This window comes from Phyllostomus hastatus, unplaced genomic scaffold (assembly GCF_019186645.2).
Source record: "Phyllostomus hastatus isolate PE091 unplaced genomic scaffold, TTU_PhHast_1.1 phas_scaffold_182, whole genome shotgun sequence".
Taxonomy (NCBI): domain Eukaryota; kingdom Metazoa; phylum Chordata; class Mammalia; order Chiroptera; family Phyllostomidae; genus Phyllostomus; species Phyllostomus hastatus.
Window position 1 is genome coordinate 2,701,213 of NW_025334013.1, and position 22,406 is coordinate 2,723,618.

The 22,406-nt window shown below is 66.3% G+C and overlaps 1 protein-coding gene across 5 annotated transcripts in view; it reads left to right on the forward strand.

Moving 5' to 3' along the window:
* Positions 1-22,406, forward strand: part of KCNAB2 (potassium voltage-gated channel subfamily A regulatory beta subunit 2) — a 59,834-nt gene that overhangs the window by 33,869 nt on the left and 3,559 nt on the right. For 4 of the 5 annotated variants that reach the window (XM_045858792.1, XM_045858795.1, XM_045858793.1 and 1 more), the window contains 11 exons: positions 5,561-5,604; positions 6,052-6,089; positions 11,066-11,145; positions 13,661-13,705; positions 14,055-14,099; positions 14,864-14,907; positions 15,515-15,601; positions 19,221-19,306; positions 20,832-20,952; positions 21,038-21,132; positions 21,961-22,081. In XM_045858792.1, the coding sequence (XP_045714748.1) occupies positions 5,561-5,604; positions 6,052-6,089; positions 11,066-11,145; positions 13,661-13,705; positions 14,055-14,099; positions 14,864-14,907; positions 15,515-15,601; positions 19,221-19,306; positions 20,832-20,952; positions 21,038-21,132; positions 21,961-22,081 (806 nt within the window). Of the gene's footprint in view, positions 1-2,194; positions 2,638-5,560; positions 5,605-6,051; positions 6,090-11,065; positions 11,146-13,660; positions 13,706-14,054; positions 14,100-14,863; positions 14,908-15,514; positions 15,602-19,220; positions 19,307-20,831; positions 20,953-21,037; positions 21,133-21,960; positions 22,082-22,406 lie in introns of those variants that run through there. The other variant, XM_045858796.1, reaches the window with a different exon arrangement.

Here is a 22,406-nt window from a genome sequence, read left to right on the forward strand (position 1 = left end):
GCCTCCCCCTGCCCGGCACCCCGTCCCTCGTGTGCAGGTCCGTCTCTGGGTCTCCCTCTGCAGGGACAGCAGTCATGGCATTAGGGCCCCCTCAGTCGAGCACGGCCTCACCTTAACTACATCTACTAGGACCCCCGTTCCAAAGAAGGCCGCCGTCACCTTTGCAGGCTGGCAGCACTGGGCCGGACGGGGGCGTGGGCTGGGGGGAGCCACGGCCCGCAGCCCCTGAGCAGCCCTCCTTCCGCTCCCACCCACCAGACAGCACCTCCTCCAGGAAGCCCACCAGTCTGCCGCCCTTTGCTCTTAGAAACGTCAGGGGCCAAGGGCCTCCCGGGCCACTGCTGCTTGGGACAGCCCCCACCTTGTCAGCATCCGCCCCTCCTCCTCTGCCGAAGGGCACCTTTGGGTGCCCACCGTCCTCCATCCAGCACAGTCAGGGCAGCCTGACCGGTACAGCGGGGCACCGGCCCCGCCAGGCGCAGCCCCGCATCCTCACTCTTTTTTTAGATTATATTTATTTTATTTATTTATTTATTTTTAGGGAGGGAAGGGAGGGAGATAGAGAGAAAGAAACATCAATGTGCGGTTGCTGGGGGTCATGGTCTGCAACCCAGGCATGTGCCCTGACTGGGAATCGAACCTGCAATGCTTTGGTTCGCAGCCCGAGCTCAATCCGCTGAGCTACGCCAGCCAGGGCCTCGTCCTCACTCTTGATCGGGCCCGTCTGTGCAGGGAGGGTGTCTGCCCCTCCTGCTGGGAGCCCGCCCTCACCCCGGCTTTCCCGTCTCTCCGCGCCATCCTGGGCACGCGGGATAGGGGCCCAGGTGGCTGAGCCAGAAGCCTGTGGTCCAGGAGGCTGCCTTCGGTGGCGTTCCAGGGACACAGAGCTTCTAAGAGCGGTGGCTGCGCCTCTGACCGATCCCAGCAGCCACTGGCTGCTCTGCTTTAGCAACAGCAGGCCCCGGGGGAGGCAGGAAAAGAGCCCAGAGATCGGTTGTCGGTGAACGCTGAACCTCCACGCCCCATGCTTCCGCCTGAGGCCCATTTGCAGCCAACTAGGACTCACCCCCCGTCTCCACCTAAACACGTTCCAAAGGAGAGGCCTCTGGGGGTGACATTTCACTGTGGCACGTTCAAGTCAGGGGGTTCAACTTTCCGCGTTCCACTCCCGTTCATTCTTGTGACTGTCTACGAGGACTGGGAATCGTGACCCCAGTTTTGGGCGAGTGGAAAGTGACAAGCTCTGGGGAGCCTTGACAAAACCCTGCCCACCCCGTCTGCGGGGCAGCCCCGCCCCTCCCAGAGGGCGGCCAGCCTTGGCAAGGGCCACCCTGCAGGACGGGAGTGTCGCACTGGGGGCCAACGGGGACATCTCTCTGGGTTTCAGAGAGCCCCATGAGCCACACGTGGGGGAAAGGAGGATGGGATGGAGGGTCTTCGTTCGTTCATTCGTTCGTTCGTTCATTCGTTCATTCCCGAAGTATTCGCTGAGCAGCTGCTGCGAGCTGAGTCCTGTGTAAGTGCCAGAACTCCTCAGGCCTCTGGTCCCTGACCCCCGGGTCATTGTCATCTAGACAGAGTGGCCTTCCCTCCGCCACTCTGGCTTCTCCTCGTGCCAGGCCCCAGGGGAGCCACCTTTTCCTGGGCAAAGACCCACAAGCAGGTGGAGCCGGCCAGAGCCACAGCCCGCGAGCCCCGCCACTCACGTCCGCTGGCAGCACAGCCTGCCTCTCCGCATCCTGACCCAGCGGCCAGTGCCACCCCCGGCGACCCGCCAGGGCGGCGGCTTGTGCAAACCCCCTCGTTAGTGACTCACCGGGCGCCTCCTGAACCTCTCACCAGCCACCTCACTGGCCTGGTGGGAAACCCGGCTGCCCCCGGTGCTCAGCCCCAGGAGGCCAACGCCAGGCTGCCTCCGAGAGACCCAGGGAAGCCTGCAGAAGCAGCTGCTCCCCGAAACCCCGGGCCGCTGCCCGCTGCCCCACACAGGGGCCCTCCCTCCTCCTCCCGTCAGAGGCCACCGTGTCGCTCATTGGCCAGGAGTCAGGGGCAGCCCAGCCCTGCTGGACACTGCTGGGGGCCGGCGGCCAGAGCCAGACCAGTGTGGGGGCAGTGGAGGGACCTCAGCCGCGAGGAAGAGGTGAGGGGGCAGAAGGTGGCAGCCCGTGAGAGTCGGCCGAGTTCCCTCTGACGCATCTCCTCCAGCCCGTTTCTGGAAATTTGATTCCCTGGCCCGGGAGGCTGCAACCACTTTTCTCCATCGTCGGCTCTGGAAGCCCTCGCTCCCGAAGGAAGGAAGACCTCGCAGCCCCTCCGCCTTCCGGCATCCTGTCGGGCGGGCGGAGAAGTGCCGATGACTGCGGAGCCCGGGAGGAGGGGGCCCCAGCCCGGGAGCTGAGTGCCAGCCACCCCCCCACCAGCCACCATGCAGGTGTCCTTCGCGTGCTCCGAGCACAGCCTCAAGGCCCGGGGCCCCGACGAGCGGCCAGGCCGGCCGGCAGCCAGCAGCCCCAGCTTGGGCACCCGCGGCCGCTTCCGCGCTGTGGCCATGGTGGCCCGGAGCCTGGGACAGCTGTCGGTGCAGAGCCACCGGAGCGCCGGTGACGCCGGCGTGAAGCAGCAGGGGATGAAACATAGGTAGGAGGCTTAGACAGCTTTGCTGGGTGGGGGGCCGCCTTCCCCCTCCTGCTCCCCCTGTAAAACCTGCAGATGCCCTCGGACTTGGGCAGTTTTTGAACTGCGAGGCCGGAAGGGGCTTGTTCTAGCCTTGGCAGGCAGGGTGAGAGCTAAAATCGAGGCTCAGGTCACCCCAAGTTTCTTCACGCCTGCAGGCAGGTGGAGGGAGGGAGGGCACGATGGCTTCCTGTCCTTCTGCCTCTGTTTGTTTCTGTTTGGGGCGGGGTTTTCAAAAGCCAAGCCCCCGACATCGGCTCTGGGATGCCTCCTCTTCCCGGGAACCCCGGGAACTGGCCATAGGGCCCTGCCCTCCCCTGGACGCACGGGGCCCCAGAAGCTGCCCCGTGGGAGGTCAGGTGTCCTCGCAGTGAGGCTGCTGGGTGAACCGCGGACGGCACTCACCTTCCCCCCACCCCGGCCCCTACCAGACCCCAGGCCAGGCTCCTCTGCAGGCAGGACTGTGGCTCTGCGGGGCCCTGAGCCGCACCTGGACAGTCCTGCCCAGGCTCAGCCGCAGCGTGAGGATGGCACAGGCTGTCACATGTCCCCTCTCGGGGGGCTCAGGCCCCCCGGGTGCCAGGGCGCCTCGCTGTGTCTTGCACGTGGAGAGGGTCGGGGGGCAGGGACCCCCAGCTGTCCCTTGCGTCTCCACCCTGGGCCCCGCCCAGATGCTCAATGGGTTCGGCAGGCAGAAACGGGGGCCCAGCCTTGGAGGAAGCAGGACCACACACACCCAGTGTCAGTCCTCCCGAACTGTTGTCATGGAGTCCGCACCTGCCCGGCGTCTCGGGGGTGTGTCTGGCGGTGCGGGCCTCCGGGGGCGGGCCCCACGCTTTTCCCTGCAAGGCGAAGCCCTCCATCACATTTTTACAGACCGCAGGAGAGACAGGAGCCGCTTTCACGAAGACCGACATTACTGGGGTTTAGAGATTTAGCTAAGGACTTTTTCGCTGCGTCAAGTTCTGATTAGGGGAGAAGAGTCTGTAGGGAATGACATTTCGGTCCTGAAAGTCCGAGCGGAAGCGTCCGTCCAGCCGTGGTCCAGATAGGGCTGCGATTGGACGAGAGCCCCACCCCCATGGAGCAGCCAGAACACCCCCCCCCCACCCCCCCCCCACCCCCCCAGCAGCGGGCTCAGAGCTCGCAGCCGCCCGGAGACACCCTGTCCCTTCGCATTTCCTCTCCCTGGGCCTGGCAGCGGGTGGCAGAGCGAATACCATCATGTCAGCGGGGGAAACTTGCTGGGGGTAATTGTGGTGTTTGCGCGGCGTCCTAGTTTTTCTGCGTGGTCCCTGGGGGCAGCGGGGGGAGGGGCAGCGGGGGAGCCACGTGCGCTGGGTGCTGCCCTGGCGTGTGGGGGGACGGGGCGGGGGAGAAACTTGGCCCACCCAGTGGGCGAGAGGCCAGGTGGGCTCAGCCCCCTGTTGCGTGTCCTCACCTGTCTGTTGCTGAAGCCGCTCGCCCCCCGAACACACAGCACGTTCCGGCACGCGGCCCCAGGCCAGCACCTGGATTTGTCTCCGTGAACACCGGGGCATCGCAAACAAAGTCCTGAGCGTTTCCGTGTCCCCGCACGTGTCCAGGGAACGGCTTTCTCAAAGGGGTCCTTGACCCGCTCTCTGTTGGGAACCGCCGATCAGAACCTCCGGCTCTTTTTGCCGCGCTGCCAGACCGCTCACGCGCCAGGCTCGGGTGCCCCGGCACCGGTCCTCTCTAGCCGCCGTGGGCGTTCCCGCAGCTGCGGGTGAGCACACCTGGCGTGGTGACCCAGTGTGCCGGAGACGAGGCCGAGCCCCCCCTGCCCCCCGTCCGTCTGTCCGGCAGTCACAGAGGCAGGCTGTCCCGGGGGGGACGGTCCGAGCCCTGCTGAGGCACCAGCAGGTCAGTTGCTCCACTGATTTGCGGGGGAAGACAAGGGGAGGCTGCCGTCCCTGTGTAGCACCTCCCACCTGGGGCCTGTTTGGTTTGTCTGTGGTGTCCGTGGGAGGACAAAGGCCGCCGCCCCGCGTCCTGTGCCGTCTGCCTCGGAAATGGCACGGGGCAGAGTCAGCACCTGCCCCAGGCCCTGTGCCGCCTCACCGCGCATCCGGAGAGAGCGGGGCCGCGAGCCCACCCCACGACGGGCACAGGGGGGCGCTGGGCAGGCCCAAGGGCACTCGGCGGGCAAGGGCGGACCAGGGTCTGGAACCAGTTCTGGCTTCAGGGCCGCCGCCCGGGCCGCCCGCCTTCCCCAACAGAGAAACCAGCCGCGATGCGTGTCCTCCTTTGGGGCAAGACCCCTGGCCGCTGGGGTATCTGGGCCTCGTCCCCTCCGTGGCCCTGGCCTGGGGCGGGGGTGTCACACAGAGGCTGGGGCTCAGCCCAGGAAGCGGCACCCACCGTGGAGCCCCCACCCCACTCCTACCGCAGAGAGACAGACCCTGGGCCGCGTGGCCTGTGACACGGGGCCGACCTCTGCTCCGCCGCTCGGAGCGCGGGGGGCAAAACGCTCCAAGTCACACGGGGCAAGAAACCCAATGAGGGAGGCGAGGAGGACGCCCGAGGCCGGTACCGCGGGTTGGAACCAGTCCCGTTTCTGCGGGGAGACGGTCACACTGCTCCAGTGTGTCTCCCTGCGGGGGCCCCGCCTGGCCCCCAGCGTGGCCATCCCAGCCCCGAGGCTGAGCCCGGGTGTGCGGGGAGGGGGCAGCCGGCCCTCACTCCCAGGGCAGGCGAGCGGCAGGTTCCTCTGAAGGTCCCCCTCACCGTCAGCGCCTCCAAACGGCACGGGCTTGGGGCGAGGGGGCGTGGCTCTTGGAGCTGGCCCCGGGAACCTCGGGGGGCCGAGCCTGGCTGGCGGGTCTCCCGCTGACCACCCAGAACTCACGTGGTGCTCGTTTTTCAGGAACCTGGGGAAGTCGGGCCTGCGGGTCTCCTGCCTGGGGCTCGGTGAGTGTGGGGGCCGCTTGGCCCAGAGCCACCCGGGGAAGCGGGGGCTGTGGGAGGCCTGGGGGGCGGGGTGGGGGGGGAGCGGTCCCCAGAGCGAGGATCCGTGGGGCCGGTTACCATGGTAATGAGGAGGGGGTGCCTAGGAGAGGGCGGTGGGTCCAGATACAGCCTTTTCCCTCTTTCTCAAGATGTGAGCCCCGTTCCTGGGTCTCGATGACCCTACCGTTCCACGCCCTGCACACACACTGTGCACCCCAACACACACACATACACACACACACACACACCACCCATCGAGAGCGAGGGCCTGCCTGTCCTCACTGTTTTCCAGACAGGCGCCCTTTCTCCGCCCCCTGCAGCCTCAGGCCCAGCACCGGGGGAGGGGCGAGTCAGCCCCCCCCCCCCCCGGGGCGGTTCTCTCACTGAAGCCCTTGTGTCTCCTTCCAGGAACATGGGTGACCTTTGGAGGCCAGATCACTGACGAGGTAAGACGGGCTCCCTTGCTTCCCCAGACCTCCGGGACGGCGTCCCCTCCGTGCAGGCGGTGAAGTCTGTTAAATTAAGCACCAGCAACCCGGTGCTCCCGCAAGCCACACGGCTCCCCTCCCGGCTGGTTCCCCGGGGTGCCCTGGCCCGCGCCCGCCCCGGACGGGCGGGAAGGGTGAGCTGCAGCAGCGGCGCCAGCCCTAGCAGCTGGGCGTGACTTGGGGCTTCAGCAAGCCCCTTAAAGTCCCAGAGGCTCAGGCTCTGCACCCGCAGCGTGCCAGGAAAACTCGGGGAGCGCAGGTTTTCCAAAGCGTAAAGCCCGACGCGGTTCTGAGCTCCTCCTACGGAGCGGATTTGAAGCTTCAGCGCGTGTGTGCTGGGGTATCTGAGAATGCAGGCTCTGCTGGCCTCCCCGCGGGCTGGAGACCGAGCAGATTTCCGCTCCGCCGGGCTCCCGCTCCACAGTTCCCGCAGCCGCCGCCAGCCGCGGGCATCTCCAGGTCCATCCTGGAGGGGACACCGCGTCCCCCGGCGGCTGCGCACTTGGGGACACTGAGTGGGTGGACAGCTCCGGCCGTCCCCACGAGAAGCCCCCCCACCCCATCCGTCCGACTCTCGGTCAGGAAGGTCGAGTTTCAAAATCAATGCGTGACTTCACGTGAGACCTGCGTTCTCTGTGGTCGCTGGGCTGGTTTGCACAGCGAGAGCCGTGCTTCCGTCAGAGTCCAGTTGCCTTTAATTTGTGTGTTCGTTCCCCTCGCCTGTGGGGGCAGCAGCGGGTTCGAGAGCCCCGTGCCCTGGCTGGGAGGGTCCGGGTCCGGGTCCGGGTCCGGGTCCGGGTCCGGGCGATCTCGGGGTGGAGGCGGGAGGTGCTGCGGCACCGGGAGCTGTCTCCTCCAGCCACCGAGGCCGGTTCTGAGCACTTAGACGGGAAGCCAGGGCCCCGGAGCCCACACGGGTCCCGGGAACAAGTCGTGCTGCCTTGCCCAGGTCCCTGTCGACAGGGTTGCTGACGTCACAGGTGGCAGAGCTCCACGTGCGTGAGCTGCCCTGTCCGGCGTGTCCGTGTGGGGGAGCTGCAGAGCAGTGGCCAATGGTGACTGTCCACCTAGGCGACCTTTCACCGACAGGCCCTAGCGCCCAGAGAGGACTGGCTGACTGACTGACCGTCCGATGGCAGCCCCGGCTGCCCTGCCGCGGCCCCATCAGGGACTTAGTGACAATGTGTGAAGCCACTGGAAGTCGTGTCCAGGTGACGAAAAGCTGGGTGGACAGCGGATACAATAGATGACAGATTCGGGGTCCCCAAAGGTCCTGGCAGGCGAAAATGATGGAGCGTGGGAGCAAGCAGCGTTTCTGTGTTAAATCCTGCAGTTAGTGTCCAAAAAAATCAATGTGTCAAGTGCGAGGGGCCCGCCTCACCACGTTCCGATGAGGAAAGCCCGGTGCAGGGCTGGGCCTCAGCCGGCTGCCTGCCGGGGCTGAGCCAGCGGGGTGGGCGTCCCGAGGAAGCAGGGCACCCCCCCCCCGGGCTGTGGAGGAACACGTGGGCTCCCCAAACCCCGGGAGGCCTCGGCCCACCGGGCATTCCCGCTGGGCGGCCCCGTGGAAGGGGGGCACGGGATCCTGTTGTTAGGGTCACCTGTGGTGTGCCAGGTGCCGCGCCCGGGTGCCAGGGGGGTGCAGAAACGAGAGACCGGGGGATCGGCTGGGGCGAATGGGTGTTCTTCAACCAGGCTCCGCCCCCGTCGGGGAGCAGCAGCCCTCGGGCCACATCTAGCCCCCCGCTATTCTTATGTTCTTAGCCTCTTGTTTTTTATGAAATACATGAAACATAGAATTTGCCACTTTAACCCTTTTTAGCGTGGTTAAAAACACGCATCGCATAAAATCGAGCATGCCGATCGTGAAGCGTACAAGTCATTCAATGGCATGAAGTTCATTGTCTCTGCCACGCCACCCTCCCCGCTGGCCTTGTCCCGGGGTTCCCGCCGCCCCAAACAGAAGCTCTGAACCCAGCACGCAGTAAACTCCCCGGCCCCTGGTGACCGCTCGCTGACCCTGTCGCTGCGCACTCCACAGCCCACTTCTGCGAAGTCGAGGGCAGGCGGCCTCGCCCGTCCACCCACCCAGCGTCGGTGGCTCTTTCCCGAGACGAGGCTGGGTTGCGTGCCTGCCGCAGGGACCGTCGGGCCCACAGAGCTTAAACTATTTACTCTCCGACCCTCAGCAGAAAAGGTTTGCCTGCCCCTGTCCCTGGGGACACGGCATCCGTCCTCTGTGGGGCCGTCGTCCCAGGCAGTGAGGTTCCCGCAGGCCGCCAGAGAGGAGCGCGCCGCGGAGGAAGGGACAGGGAGTGAAGCTCAGGCCCCGCGGCCGAGCCGGCAGCTGCCCTGGTCAGTCGGGTTTCCAGCCTCAGGTCCCCCGCCCCTGCGGTGACCTCGCTCTGCTGCTCCAGTGGAACCGCCCCCCTCCACCCACCACCCACCCCATCCAGAGCGTGCGTTCCAAGCAGCCCGAGCTAAGAAGTTTACGCTGATCATCCCACTCAGCCCCCCACCGCCTGGGGAGGTGGGCGTCCTCATTCCCTTGTCCGGAACACGGGGCCTCCGGGACTTTGCTCTGGCCTCCGGCCTGGGCTCTGGGGCAGCCGCACTGGGGCAGGACGGAGTCCCGGGCCCCCGGGGGTGACGGCGGCGAGGGGCCCACATCTCTCCGGAGGCTCCCTCTGCCTCCGGTTCCCGGGACTCGGACGTCGGAAGGAACGGACTGGCCACACAACAGAGGCTCCGAGACGGAAGGCAGGCGGCACCCCCAGAGGGGACGTCTGCAGGAGTCATGTCTGGACAACGACAAAGGGAAGGCCCACGAGAGAGCCCGGCGCGTGGGGATTGTGATGCAGCTGCCATGTTGTTGGGGAACGCTTGTGTTCCCACAGCAAACCCCGGAGGAGGAAGCACGCCCAAATCACAGCAGAAGGAGGGAGGGAGAGAGAGAGGAAGGAAAGAAGGAAGGAAGGAAGGAAGGAAGGAAGGAAGGAAGGAAGGAAGGAAGGAAAAGGAAGGGAAGAAGGAAGGAAAAGAGCAAGAAAGAAAGAGAAAGGAAAAAGAAGAAAGAAAGAAGGAAGGGAGGAAGGAAGGAAAAGAAAGAAAGAAAGAAAGAAAAGAAAGAAGGAAGAAAGGAAGGAAGAAGAAGAAAGAAAGAGGGAGGAAGGGAGAGAAAAGAAAAGAAAAAAGAAAAGAAAAGAAAAAAGGAGACACAGCCCTGGAAACTCCCAGGGTCCCTCCTCCTCTTTCTGTCTGTCCGTCAGCATCCGAGGGTCGTGCACACGTCCTTCTGGGCAGGTGAGCGGAGGTGGGCCTCCTCCGTGCCAGCGTGCTGTCCTGCCTGCTCCCGGAGCCCCGTGTGGTCGGCCGGCAGCGGCCCAGGCCTGGTTTCTGCTATTCAGCGACACGTGGTTTCCAGAAAACTCTTTGCTTTGGTGGTCACACGCCCTGAGCTTTTTCCGGCTTAGACACCAGCCGCTAACTCTCGGGGGTTAGCTTTGGCCTGCTTGGTACTGGAAGTCTTCAGGGCTCGTTGTCCACGTTGGAAAATCGGACACCCCGCCACCGAAATATCCCGGATGTCGGGCTTCTCTTGAAAAACCAAGGGATCTGCTCGTACCGGCCCGCCTTCCCACGGGCAGAGACTGAGCCCCCAGCCCCAGGCATCAACGCCGGCCTCCGGCCTCACTCTCCGTACCTGCCTGGCAGGTGGGACTTCTGAGCGTGGTTCTGGGAGAAGCTCCCGGAAGCCTCGCCTGGCCGGCTTTCTGTCCTGCGGTTTTTGAGGGTTTGAGTGTTATGCACCCCACCCTGGGCTTGCTGGGTGCTCTGAGCTGAGCCGTGAGAAGCGGGGGGGGTGGAGTTTGCACCTGTGACCCTCAGAAGGACCTCTGCCCCGTGCAGAGCACAATCAGGGTCCAGAGCCCCTTCTCTGTTGGGGGATGGGAGCTGTCAATTGCAGGCAGGTTCCCCCTCCCCCTCCCCACCCTGCTCCTTGATCCTTGCCCCCCGTCGGTGGCCATTCGCCAGGCCCCGCCTGCAGGAATCAGAGAGACACGGGCCGGGCCAGCACGCTAGCTGAGGACGGAGTTCCTCTGCCCGCAAGCAGTGACAACACCACACTCACACAGTTTCTGGGGAGGGCTCTGCGGACCACGGTGCCACGGGACGCATCGTTCTGGCTGTAGCTGGGAAGCAGTTATCCTGCCGAGACCCGCGGTGGGCTCCCGTGGTGGGCTGCCAGTGTCCGTGGTCTGCCGTCTCGAAGCCCCGCAGACCGAGGGGATTAAAACAACGGAAGTCCGTCCTCTCACGGTCCGGAGGCCAGAAATTCAAGATCAAGGTGTTGGCAGGCAGGGCTAAGCTGCCGCCCAGGCTGCAAAGGGGCTGGTCCCATCCCGCTCACCCAGCCCTCCTGGGGGCGCTGCTGGCCGTCCTGGGCCACCCTTGGCCTTGGTGGACACACCACCCTGGTACCTGCCCGCTTCCACTCAGCCCCTTCCCTGTGCGAGTGTGTCTCTTCTTACAAGGACACCCTTGGACTGGACTTAGGGTCCATCCTAATGCATTGTAACCTCGTCTTAACTTAACTAGTTATAGCTGCGGAGGCCCCGTGTCCACCCAACGTCACAAGCTGAGGTCCTGGGTGGACGTGAACTTGAAGGGACACTATTCACCCCGGTCGAGGCGCGGAGCCCTGTGATGCCCCAACAGAGGGGGTCCCTGCTCGAGGGAAGGCCACGGCCCAGAGCTGCCTCTGCATCTCCCTTCTTTCTCCTCTGTGGGTCCCTTGCTGAGCTCGGCCTCCACACCCGTCCCTTGGCGGGAGAGGACGGGGGACCCCGGGGCAGGGCCTGGGGAGCCTCTTGGTGCTTCCCGGCCGGCAGGACGGCGCCGCCCGCGAGAACAGCCCTGGTTTCTCGTTTCAGATGGCGGAGCAGCTAATGACCTTGGCCTACGACAACGGCATCAACCTCTTCGACACAGCGGAAGTCTACGCGGCCGGCAAGTACGTGCCTTTTCTCACGGGAACAGTCGCGCGGCCACGGCTCCCCGGGGCAGGGCGGGAGCACCGCGGCCCATGGCCCCCGTCCCGAGAGGGTTCACGCGTGCGCCTCCCGCCCCACGTGCTTTTCCAGCTCTGAGTAGCTCCAGGCTGTGTTGTTTGCACGGGGCCAGAATCTCAAAACACTGGGACACTGGTCCCTGGCTACACTCTCCATGTGTCCCCACACCGAGATGGCCTCGGTCCCTCCGGTGCCCGAGATGCTGTGCCGGGTGAGGGCCAAGGTGACGCTGTCCCCGGGCTCTCCCGCGGGGCCCCTGACCTGCAGCCAGCCCTGCACCCCTGACCTCCTCGTGTCTCAGCGGTGCGGTGAGGGCCACGGGGCATCAGGGCCTCGGAGCCGGGGACACAGGACCTGGCGGGCCGAGCCCAGCAGGAAGCACTTCCCGTCTTGGCTGGCAGTGAACTTCCCTCCTCAATTACATAGACGCCGTCTCCAGCCAAGGCCGCTGGCTTCGGCTTGGAAGACGGCCTGTAATCCAATCATCCACTCTCCCGCGGCGGGTTTCCAAAAGCCGGCTTTTGTCTGTGAAGTCATGAGTTGGCGTTCTTCCCCGCTCCTCCTGGTCCCCCTGCCTGGGGCGAGCCCCGTCCCCGTCCGCGGGCTGGCTGCACCAGGGCTGGCCCCAGGGCCCGCGCCTGCCTCCCGCGGCTCTGGGTGACCTGCCTGCCGTCCCCACTGGGGCCGGAAGCTCAAGTGCCGACCCAGGGTCGGAGGGTCGGACAGCCCCGGGAGCCTCCACGGGGACCCCCAGGTCCCCCCAACCCCCATTAGCAGCTCACTGCCCCTCCTGACACCACAGCCCCTCCCAGCCCCTCCAAACTGGCAGCCGCTTCCCATCAAAGGGAAATACTTTCCAGACGGAGGAGCGAAGGCCAAGCGTCAGAGGTGAAGCCCAACGAGGAGGCCATGCCCGCGGCGCAGCCCCACCCTGAGCACCCTGGCCTGTGCCCTCTCCCGCACCTGCGGGCGGGCCGCCCACGAGGGCGTGCCAGGAGGCAGGCAGTTCGGGCGGCCTCCTGCAACTGCAGACCGCCCAGCCCCTGTGCCGGCCGGCGCACAGCATTCCACGGCAGCCCCACTCTCTGTGACTGTGCTCCCCTCCCCCCGTTAAGGGACACCCAGGGTGGGGACAAGCACACTGGGTCCCGCCTCCCGGAAGCCCCTTGGCGGAAGCCAAGGACTCGGGGAGCAGCTTCCCGTGGGGGGTCGTGGCCCCTGGAGCCCACCGCCCTCATCCCGCCCTCCGCTCCACCGGCCTGTGAACCTGCCCGCTCATCCCCATCAAAGCCTCGGCCACCTGCACGGGGGAGCCGGGCGCCGTGCCCAGGGACAGGCAGGGAGACGCTGCTCGGAGCCAGGCGCTGCCCCTCTGGCGAACCACGGTGCCGGCTGCATAGCACGCTGAGTCCCCTGCTTGTCCTGCTGACACTAATTGGGGCACCGCCCAGAGGGCCGGAGGAGTTCTGCGCCCTGCCGGGCGGTGCCAGCCCTACCACATCCTCGGCCATGAGCGGGGGGGCTTCGGTCGGCTCTGGCTGCCCTCCCGCACCCCAGGACCACGGCCTGCTTTTCTCTCTCCCTCCCCTCCCGACTCTCTGTCCCACGCACGAGGGACCGAGGGACCGAGGAACAAAGGAGGAGGCCCAGGGCAAGCGCCTCTCTGTGCGTGCAGACCATAAACAAAAGAACTTTCCTCTGAGCGTGTGCCAGACCGCTGGCCGGCCAGAGCCCATTATCTCCGAGCGGATGACTCAGGCGCTTTTATAGTTGGATGGCAGCCCTGGGTCTGGATCAGGCTCCCTCGGTGGTTTTTTTGCTCAGGAACATTTTGCTACAAGCAAAAAGTTCTTAAAAGTTAAAAATGTAACAGTTGCAGACCCATCCGTGCAGCGCGCCAGGCAGGGCTGGAGCGGCGCCCCGGGCGCCGGCTGGCCCGAGTTCGGTGCGGGCGGGCGGGGTGGGGGGGGGGGCGCCCCAAGGGATGCCGGATGGCGCAGGCAGCGGCCGGCAGGGCGTGCGGCTCTCCACTGTTCAAAAGCGAGAAGTGAGGACCACACACCCACAGACACATGCACGCACGCACGCACGCCCTGGAGCACCCTGCTGGAGCCCCAGCCCCCGGCCCCGAGTCCCCATCGGTTGTCTCTGAAAGCAGATGAATAATGTATCTTCTAAAAAACATCTTCATCTGGAAACCGTCCATGCGGCGCTGCCCAGCGTTTTCCGGGTGAACCTCCAGGGGCCCGGGAACGGGGTGCTGCTCAGACAGGGCAGGTGGGGACTCGTGCCACAGCCACCTTCTGGGGGGTTCTTCTCTGCACCAGCCGTCCGAGCAAACGCGGACGCGAACAGCCTGGCCGTCCAGGGGGCCCGGGGGCCCGGTTGTCACGGTGGGCGGGGCTGGACGTTTCCATGGCACCAGAATGACGTCTCCACGTCTGGTCTTTCCCACAGGGCGGAAGTGGTTTTGGGGAACATCATCAAGAAGAAGGGATGGAGGTAACGTCTGCTGTCTTTGGGGCTGGGGCCCAGGGCGCACCCCCGGGGAAGGACCCTGAGGAGCTGGCAGGAGGGGAGGGGCTCCGTGAGGGGCACCCGGGTCTCCCTTGGGCCCCTCACCCGACTTGCAGTCGCCTGGTCAGTGAGTGGCACCTGTGGGCTGTCTCCTGACGCCACGGGGAGCCCCAGGGTCCAGGCTCAACCCACCGAGAGCACTGCGTGACAGAGGGGTGCCCCCTTTCCCACTAGTGCTCCCGGACCCTGATGTGGGAGCTGAAGGCGGCCGGGGTGGGAAGGACCCCGCGAGGGGCGAGGCCAGTAACACCCCCCCCTTCCCCTGTGTCCGCAGACGCTCCAGCCTCGTCATCACCACCAAGATCTTCTGGGGCGGAAAGTAGGTGCAGCCTGGGCGATGGCAGCGGCGGCGGTCCCCCCAAACCCACCCACGCTCCTGACCGAGCAGGCGGGGGAGTGGGGGTGTCCTCCTCCGGGCCGGCCAGGCGCCCTGGGAGCACAGCCAGGCCTCGCGCCGTCCCCGGTCCCCAGTGCCCGAGGCAGGTGGGCTGGCCTTCGTGCGGCCTCGGCCCTGGCTGGCGCCGTCCCTGTGAAGGCACGCCAAGTCCCAGAAAAGCGGCTTCGGCTGCTTTTGTCTTTCACTTGAACCTCGTTTAATTTCTTTTTTAACTTCATGGATTTGTTTTTTTGGTTTTAACGGCAAAGGTAACATTCTAAAAATTCTGGGAAACACAGAAAGTCCGTGCACCGCCCGTACCCATACGGCTGCACGTCCCCGGGGCACAGACACCCCCGTCCAGCCCCAGGCTGGTCCAGTTCGGTTTTCTCTCTGGGGCCAGACAAAACCCGCGTCCTGGGGACTGTGAATGCAGTTCCTCCTTCATCTTTGCCCAACACCCGAGCCCGGCAGAAGAGCAGGTCGGACACAGAGGCCGCCCTCCTCCCCCACAGGCCAGCCGAGGGTGGCGGGACCTCCTACACGCCCACGAGTGCACCCCACGGCCTCGTGCGCCCGTCCCCGAGGTGGAGCCGGTGCTCACGTGGGGCCCGTGCTGACCTGCCTTGTCGGCCTAGTGGGTACATCACAAACATTTTCCCCCGAAACCGTTTGCAACGCCCTGCCCACCGTCGCCTGTTTTTCAGAGCAGAGACCGAGAGGGGCCTTTCCCGGAAGCACATCATAGAAGGTGAGGGGCTCCGGCTCACCGGGGGCCCGAAACCCACGGGGTCCCTCCGGGTGCCAAAGTGAGGGTGCCCATCCCCCTTCCGATGATGCGGCCCAGGGCCCCCCCGGCCTGGGGACGGCACCCAGAGCACTGGTCCCGCCGTCCCCTCCCTCCTGCTGCATTGTCTTCCTGCCCTTCCTGTCCACGTTCATGTCCATCCTGCAACAAGGAGACCTCGGGGGTGCTTTGCCGCCCACCCCCCAGCCCAGCACCCCACTCTGCAGCTCCCCTGGGAGCCATCGCCAGGTGCTGGCTCCCAACAGGTGCACTTAAGACCCCGTCAGCCTTGGGGGCAATAGACGCCGCAGGTCCCCCCCTCGTCTTGGGGGCCCTAGCTCGCCCAGCGACCCGGAGGGGCCACCAGGAAGCCCAGGAGGGTCCCCCTTCATTCAGTCTCAGGACATTTGGCCTGCAGACCTCCCATGTCCCCCTGACCCAGCGGAGCCCCATTGGTGGCAATGGCCCACACATGTCCCCAACCCTTTCCACTTGTCCCTTTCCTCTCTGGCACGGGCAAGGGCCCAAAAGTCTGAGAAGACAGACACCATCCCTCCCACCCCGCCCCCAGGTCTGAAGGCCTCCCTGGAGCGGCTGCAGCTCGAGTACGTGGACGTGGTGTTTGCCAACCGCCCGGACCCCAACACGCCCATGGAAGGTAGGTTCTCGGTCGCGGGCGGGAAGTCCTGAGCCCGAGACTCCGGGGGCCATGGGCACAGGCCAGTGGCCAGGAGGCCAGGCCTTCCAGGTGGGGGGAGCGGGCTGTGGGGGACCCGAGCTCCGCCTCCGATGCCCTGCCCTCCCCAGGTGCTCCCGGGCACATCTGGGCCCACACCTGGTGCACACCTGGGCCCCCACCCCTCCTGGTTTAGAACTGTGTGGAATGTTCTCTCAGCTGTTAGCATTTTGTAACTAAGTGGAATCACACAACACGATGACGCGTGGCAAATGCTTCCTTCTTTTCCGTCCCTCTCCCGGGCAGCTTCGGGGTCTGTGTTCTGTTGACGCGGAGGAGAGGAGCCGCACAGGCTTTGAAAGCGGTTTTGGTTTCTTAGGCGCTAATTCATCCTTTCCGCTCCCGTGCCCCCCCCCCCTCCCGCCACGCCCCCAGCTTCCTGCTTCGGGTGTCGTCTGGTCTGCGCTCTCCTGCGGCAGGGACTCGGAAACTCCAGGGGTGTTCGGGTTTTTTTTTCCTTCATTTGTCGATATAGGCGCATGCGTGCGCGTGTGTGTGTGTATATATGTGCTTTTTTTTTTAAAAACCAAACAAGTGTTCGGCGAGAGTGATTTGTGCCTCCCTCCCGTGCCCTTTGTCACAGCACGCCTCTCCGTGTCCCCGCAGCTATAAACTCTGGTCTCTTTAAATCTTTCTTTTATCACCAGGGGACCCATTTAGTTCCTCCAAGTCCAGGACATTCATCATAGAAGGTACACCGTGCCCTGGGCCCGGCTATTGACTCCCGTGTCCGAGCTGCATTTTATGAGACAGTGGTTTTATTTACACGACTCTCCTCGCTGACGAACTTCTCCATAAAATGCATAGGGGAACCAGGAGTGCCCTCTGAGAACCCCTTGCGAGTGCAGGAAAAGCCCCCTCCCCCCCCCGCAGGCCAGGCTGTCATTTCACCCCTCCGTCCTTCTGTGCATGTCCCCCCCACCCCCCTACCCTCGCCTGGCCTTGCTGCGGTCCTCGGGGCAGCCGGCGTCTGCCAGGGCCCCCTCGTGACTTGGGGGTGCTGCGGTCAGGGCCTGAAAGCTTGACCCTCCATGGGCTGGGGGAGGCCCGGTTCCCACCGGAGCACGCACCCCGGGGACCCCAGAATACGCGGCCCCCGCGGGTCTCGTCTACTCTGTAGCTCATGGTCGGTAGGCCCCTGCCCTGGCCGGAAGCGGCGGGGAACCCCAGCGCCAGCCGCCCTGTGCGCTCTGCGCAGGCTCCTGTGGGGCGTCCTGGCTGCTGTGGCACTCCTGTCCCTGGGCGGGCTGGGCCACCTGCCACTCTCAGCCCTGGCTGCGTGGCCTGACCCTCCCCCCCCACACGGAAATGGAACATTGTCCCCCTTGAAGAACACCCACACACGCCAGGAAACCCGACCCTGGGGGCGGCCTCCGCCTGCCCCTAAGCTAAGACTCCCCCAGGACCCCCTGCCGCGGGCAGGCTTCGGTCTCCCCGGGATGTGGGCTGTGTTCCACGGCGGCAGGGCTCCCGCCTGCCACCTGGCACTGCCACCTGACCCCTCCCGTGTATTATGTGTGACGGCGGGAGATGCCAGGGGGTCGGACGGGCAGCTGCAAGGATTTGCCCCCCCCCCGGCTTCCATCCAGTGGCATTAAATATTGAGGGGGATGGGCTGTCGCTAACAGTCCATTGACGTCGGGGGCCCCCGACGTCACGCCTGGGCAGAAGGGCAGGGTGCCTTGCTCCTGTGTGCGGGCCCCACGCCCGGCCGGCCCGCCACTGCCGGGGACCCTCGGGGAGCCCCGGGGGGCCTGTGCCCCAGACCCCTGCTCTCTCGGGCCAGCGCAGGCCCTCTCAGGCTGCCGCCGTGGCCTTGACCCCCAGGGGCCGGCGGGCTCCCCTCTGCATGGAAGGGCGCTGCACCGTGCAGTCCCCTGGTGAGGAGGGAGCCGTGCCGGGGAGACAGGCTGGGAACGGGGGGGCATCCTCGGCTTCCCCGCGCCAGCATGTGGGCCTGAGCCTTGGCTGAAAAGAACCGGCACTCACGCTGCATGGTCGCAGGTGGCCCCCCCTTCCCCCCGCGTGTTTCTAAAGGACCCGGCAGGGGGCGCCAGGGCTCGGGGTTCCAATGTGGGCAGGTGCCTTCCTGGAACCCGCAGGCCTCTCCAACCAGACACCGCTGTCCTTCACGTTGACAGGTGTCGGCAATTACAGCAGCGGCCCCATGGGTCCGCACTCCCCTGCCAGCCAGCCCACCCCCCTGGGATGGGCGACGAGGAACCCAGACCCCGACCTGGGCAGGGAGGGAGGACAGGGCCTGGCCTGTGGGTGTGGAGCCCAGGTGCGGTTTTTCAGGGGTCCTGGGCGAGTCCAGTGAGACCACCGCCCCTGGAGCCCCAGCCGCCGCAGCCTTGTGAAGGCGGGGACCGCAGCCAGGGGTCCGTGTCGTGCCTCGTTTTAGAAACACTTGTTCGCCCCCCCACTTCCCACTCTGCCTCGGGCAGCCGGACTTGCAAGCATTGTATGGGGCTTGGGGGAACTTGGGGGGAGCCACCCTTGCCCCAGTGCACGGAGACACTACACACTCAAACACATGAGACCAGGCTCTGCTTTTAAAACGACCCCCCCTCCCCCCGTGAGCTGCGACAGCCTGGGCTGGATTTCTCCGAGTCTTTCCAGAGTCGTAGGAGGACTGGATGGTGCAGGTGGGGGCGGGTCCCTTCTCTCTCATTCGGAAAGGCCCAGGGTTTCAGCGATTCGTCCTCAGCTGCGCAGCGTTCCTTCGGTGTGTCCCCGGAGGACGTGGAGACCGTGGCCGTCCTGCCGCGGGCCCGCGGCCTGCCCGGGAGGGCCCCGTTGTCCCAGGAGCAGAGACCCCCGCCCTGTCCTGGGCTGGGGGACAGGCTGCAGCCCGGGCCTGGCCCAGACGGGGCCGTCCACATCTCCTCTGGCTCCTCTGGACTCAAGAGGAGCTCCAGCCTGCAGCCCCCACCTCTGGGACCGCCCGGGGTCCCACGCCACACCCTGTGTCCCTACCGATGCCATCGTCACCGCTCCCTCAGGCTCCCCCGATCCCGCTGAGCATGGGGGTTAGCCCGAGGTAGCAGGCCAGCCACGGGCAGACACTGCGTCCACTTCCTGTTGCCCCCCCCACCCCTCTGAGGTCACCTTAATCCATTCCCTGGCTCCGCCTGGGGATCGGGGTTCCTGATTCCCCCCGGACTAGAGAACCCCCTGCTTCTCGCCTCTGGGTCACAGTCTCTGGCCTCCCCTCCCCTCCCCTCATCCCTCTCATCTGCCACAGGAGCACCCCATTCCCCTCAGCACCCAGTTTTCCAAAACCCCGTAACACCTGTACCTATTCGGGGAGGTCGTTTCCGAGACCAACGTCTCGGACTGAGGTTCACTTCCTCCTGCCGCCCCGGAGACCCCCTGCCACCCCTGAGGAGGAGCCGGGAAGTACACTGCTTGCAAGACGTCTTTGCGGCCCCCCGCCCCTGCTCCCGGCGCCTGGCCTGTACTCGCAGAACGGCCCCAGGCTGGGCCCCGTGCCCGCAGCCGCCCCCAGCACCTGCAGCTTCCCCTTCTCTCGTGACAGAGACCGTGCGTGCCATGACCCACGTCATCAACCAGGGGATGGCCATGTACTGGGGCACGTCGCGCTGGAGCTCCATGGAGATCATGGTACGGTGACCCCCGGCGTCTCCCTGCCCCGTGGGCGGAGCTCCGGGCCCTGGCGGACCACCGTGACCAGTGGCGGCCACAGCTTCTGCGCTGGGCGGGGCTGCTCCGTGTCACCATGGGGGGCTTCACCTCTCTGAGCCCCACGTCCCGCACACGTAGGACGGGACTGCCGGGGGGCCGCCCCCTGAGGCTGTCCCGAGGACTCGCTGGGAGAGCAGGCGTGTGGCTCTTCGCAGAGGTCCTGGAGCTTCAGTGACAGCGTTGTCGGGCACTGTCCCGTGAGGTGGGCGCTGCTGCCCTGCCCTTCGGGTGTGCACTTGAGGCACAGAGAGGTCGAGTCACACGCCCGAGGTCACACAGCTCACGCTGAGATGAATGCCCGGGCCACGCCGCTCGGCACGTGGGTGGCTGCTGGGACCCTGGGCACCCATCTCATAACCCACCATGTTTCCCCTTCCCTGGCTCTTCCGGAAAGCACCCCCTCATTGTCCTTTCCCTCCACGGAAGCTTCCGGGACCGAAGGACGGCAGATGCTCTTTGCCATTTCTGGGGTGTCCCAGAAGGGTCAGCGGGGCGCCCTGTGCCCCTCAGAAGCAGGCGCGTGGGCCGGAGTGGGGGCTGGTGGGCAGAGGCCCGGGGCCGGTCTCCCCTCGCAGGCTGACCCACCCACTGCCCTCGGCTCCAGGCCCCGCCCAGCCTCAGTCCCTCCCGGCGCCCCCGAACCCCTGCGCCCCAGTGTCCCCGATTCCCCCCGCGTCTAAGACATGCAGCGGGATGCTCACTTCTGGGCAAACACCACCCCGGCGGCCCCCGCACCGCTTGCTGTGGCCGCGGCATTCACGAGCACACACGTCCCTCTGAGGCCGCCCGGGGCCTGCGGCGCCTTCTCCCCATTTCACGGATGGGACTGCCGAGCCCCGGCCGGAGGGTTAGGGTTAGGGTTAGGGAGGGGAGAGGCCACCCAGGCCGGCCAATGGGCCTTCCCCGGGGCCGTCTGCAGACGTTAGCTCTGCGGAATGGGGGCCGCAAGCCCCACGTTCCAGAAACGGGCTGACGCGGCCACTCTCCCTCCCTCGACCTCGCGGCTTCTGCGGGTGCCATCATCCGGGGGCCAGGTCCCGAGTGGCAGCCCTGACAAAAGCTGAGGCCACAGGGCCAGCACACACACGGGACGCCCGCCCACTGTCATGAGGGCTGCAGGCGCCCCTAGCCCATTGGAACCTCACGACAGATGGGGAAACTGAGGCCCAGAGGGGTGAGCCCCTCGCCCAAGGCCGCCCAGCCAGTAACGCCAGAACCCAAGCCTCTGTAGCAGGTCATACTTCCCCTCGACCGACCCCTTCAGCCTTGGGGTCCGACGGCCCATCATCCCCTTTCCCACCTCACGGCAGGGACCCCCCAGGCTCCCAGCAAAGCCGAGAGGCGGGAGGGGCGGGCCGGCCCCTGGGCAGCCTCCCCTGGGACGTCCCCGCGTCTCCTCCCCGGCGCCCCGGCGGTCACCGCGGCGCCCTCTCCGTGTCCGCAGGAGGCCTACTCTGTGGCCCGGCAGTTCAACCTGATCCCGCCCATCTGCGAGCAGGCCGAGTATCACATGTTCCAGCGCGAGAAGGTGGAGGTGCAGCTGCCCGAGCTCTTCCACAAGATCGGTAGGCGCCCCGCCCCGCCCTGCACCCCCCCCCCCGCCCCGGGGACCCAGGGCGCGCCCTCACCTACCTGGCTTTCCTCTCCCAGGAGTGGGCGCCATGACGTGGTCCCCTCTGGCCTGCGGCATCGTCTCCGGGAAGTACGACAGCGGCATCCCGCCCTACTCCAGGGCGTCCTTGAAGGTAAGGGCGGCGCCAGGCGTTTGACCGAGGCGAGGCCTCGGTGCCGGGCGCCCTTCCCCCGGGGCCCCCCCGCCCGCAGGGTGGCTCAGGCTAGGGGAACTCGGAGCCCTGGCTGGCCTGAGCCCGTGGGTGGAAGAGCTGCCCACCCGTGGGACGGGCCCAGGTGAAGAGGTCCCTGCACCCCCTGCACGTCCTCCTCAGTTCCACACGCACAACCTGGGCCGGGTCCGCAGGTGCCTTTGGGATGCCCCTCCCCCACACGCACGCTCAGGGCCCGGGGCGCAGGGCTTCCTCAGCTGTCCCTCAGAGGTGACTCCCCAGGACCAGTGCCCCGCCTACTTACCGCTAAGAGGGGCTCGGGGAGCCTCCAGAATGCAGGGTCTGGGGGCAAAGCAGGCAGAGAAAAGCCGGGCCAGGGCAGATCGGGCGCCGGAGCCCCGGCCCCCGGTGCGAGGGCAGAAGGCCTGCCCCCTTCACCCCGCAGCCCACTGCAAGGTCAGGGCGTCCCCGAGAGGCACGCGACCCCCAGGGCGGGGGCCGGCCGGCCGCACCCCTCTGTGCTGGAACAACAGCAGCAGCTCCCCACCCAGGACTCCAGGCCTCCTGGGAGAAGGGGGGTCAGTGGGTCCACCGGCTCCGGGGGCCCAGTCTCCTGGGGGCACCCACAGACTTCGGGCTTCCCACCCTTCCAGCTCCGCCCACAGCAGGACCTGGTGGGGCGAGGGGGGCACAGGGGCAGGTGCTGGCCCGGCTTCCAGTGGTCAGCCGTCCTCGAGGCCCAGGTGACCCGGCCTCACCCGGTTCTCCCCCACCCCCACCCTCACCCAGGGCTACCAGTGGCTGAAGGACAAGATCCTGAGTGAGGAGGGCCGGCGCCAGCAGGCCAAGCTGAAGGAGCTGCAGGCCATCGCCGAGCGCCTGGGCTGCACCCTCCCGCAGCTGGCCATAGGTGAGGGGGCCGGGGGTGCGGCCCTAGGTGAGGGGGCCAGGGGTGTGGCTGTAGGTGACCGGACTGGGGGGTGCGGCCCTAGGTGACGGGGCTGGGGGTGGGGGTGGTTTGGGAGACATCAGGAGTCCTTGATGCCTGGGCCAACCCTTTGTCAACCAGCCATGGGAAATGGGGGTTCCACACTCATGGGGAGAAGATGGGGGTCCTCGAGCATGTGGGCCGCCTCTCCACAGGGTGTCCTCCTGTGCCGGGCCTCCCCCAGGGCCCCCACCCAGCGCTGCTGAGCGCTGGGCTGACCGGGGGTCTCTGGCCCCATGAGGGGCAG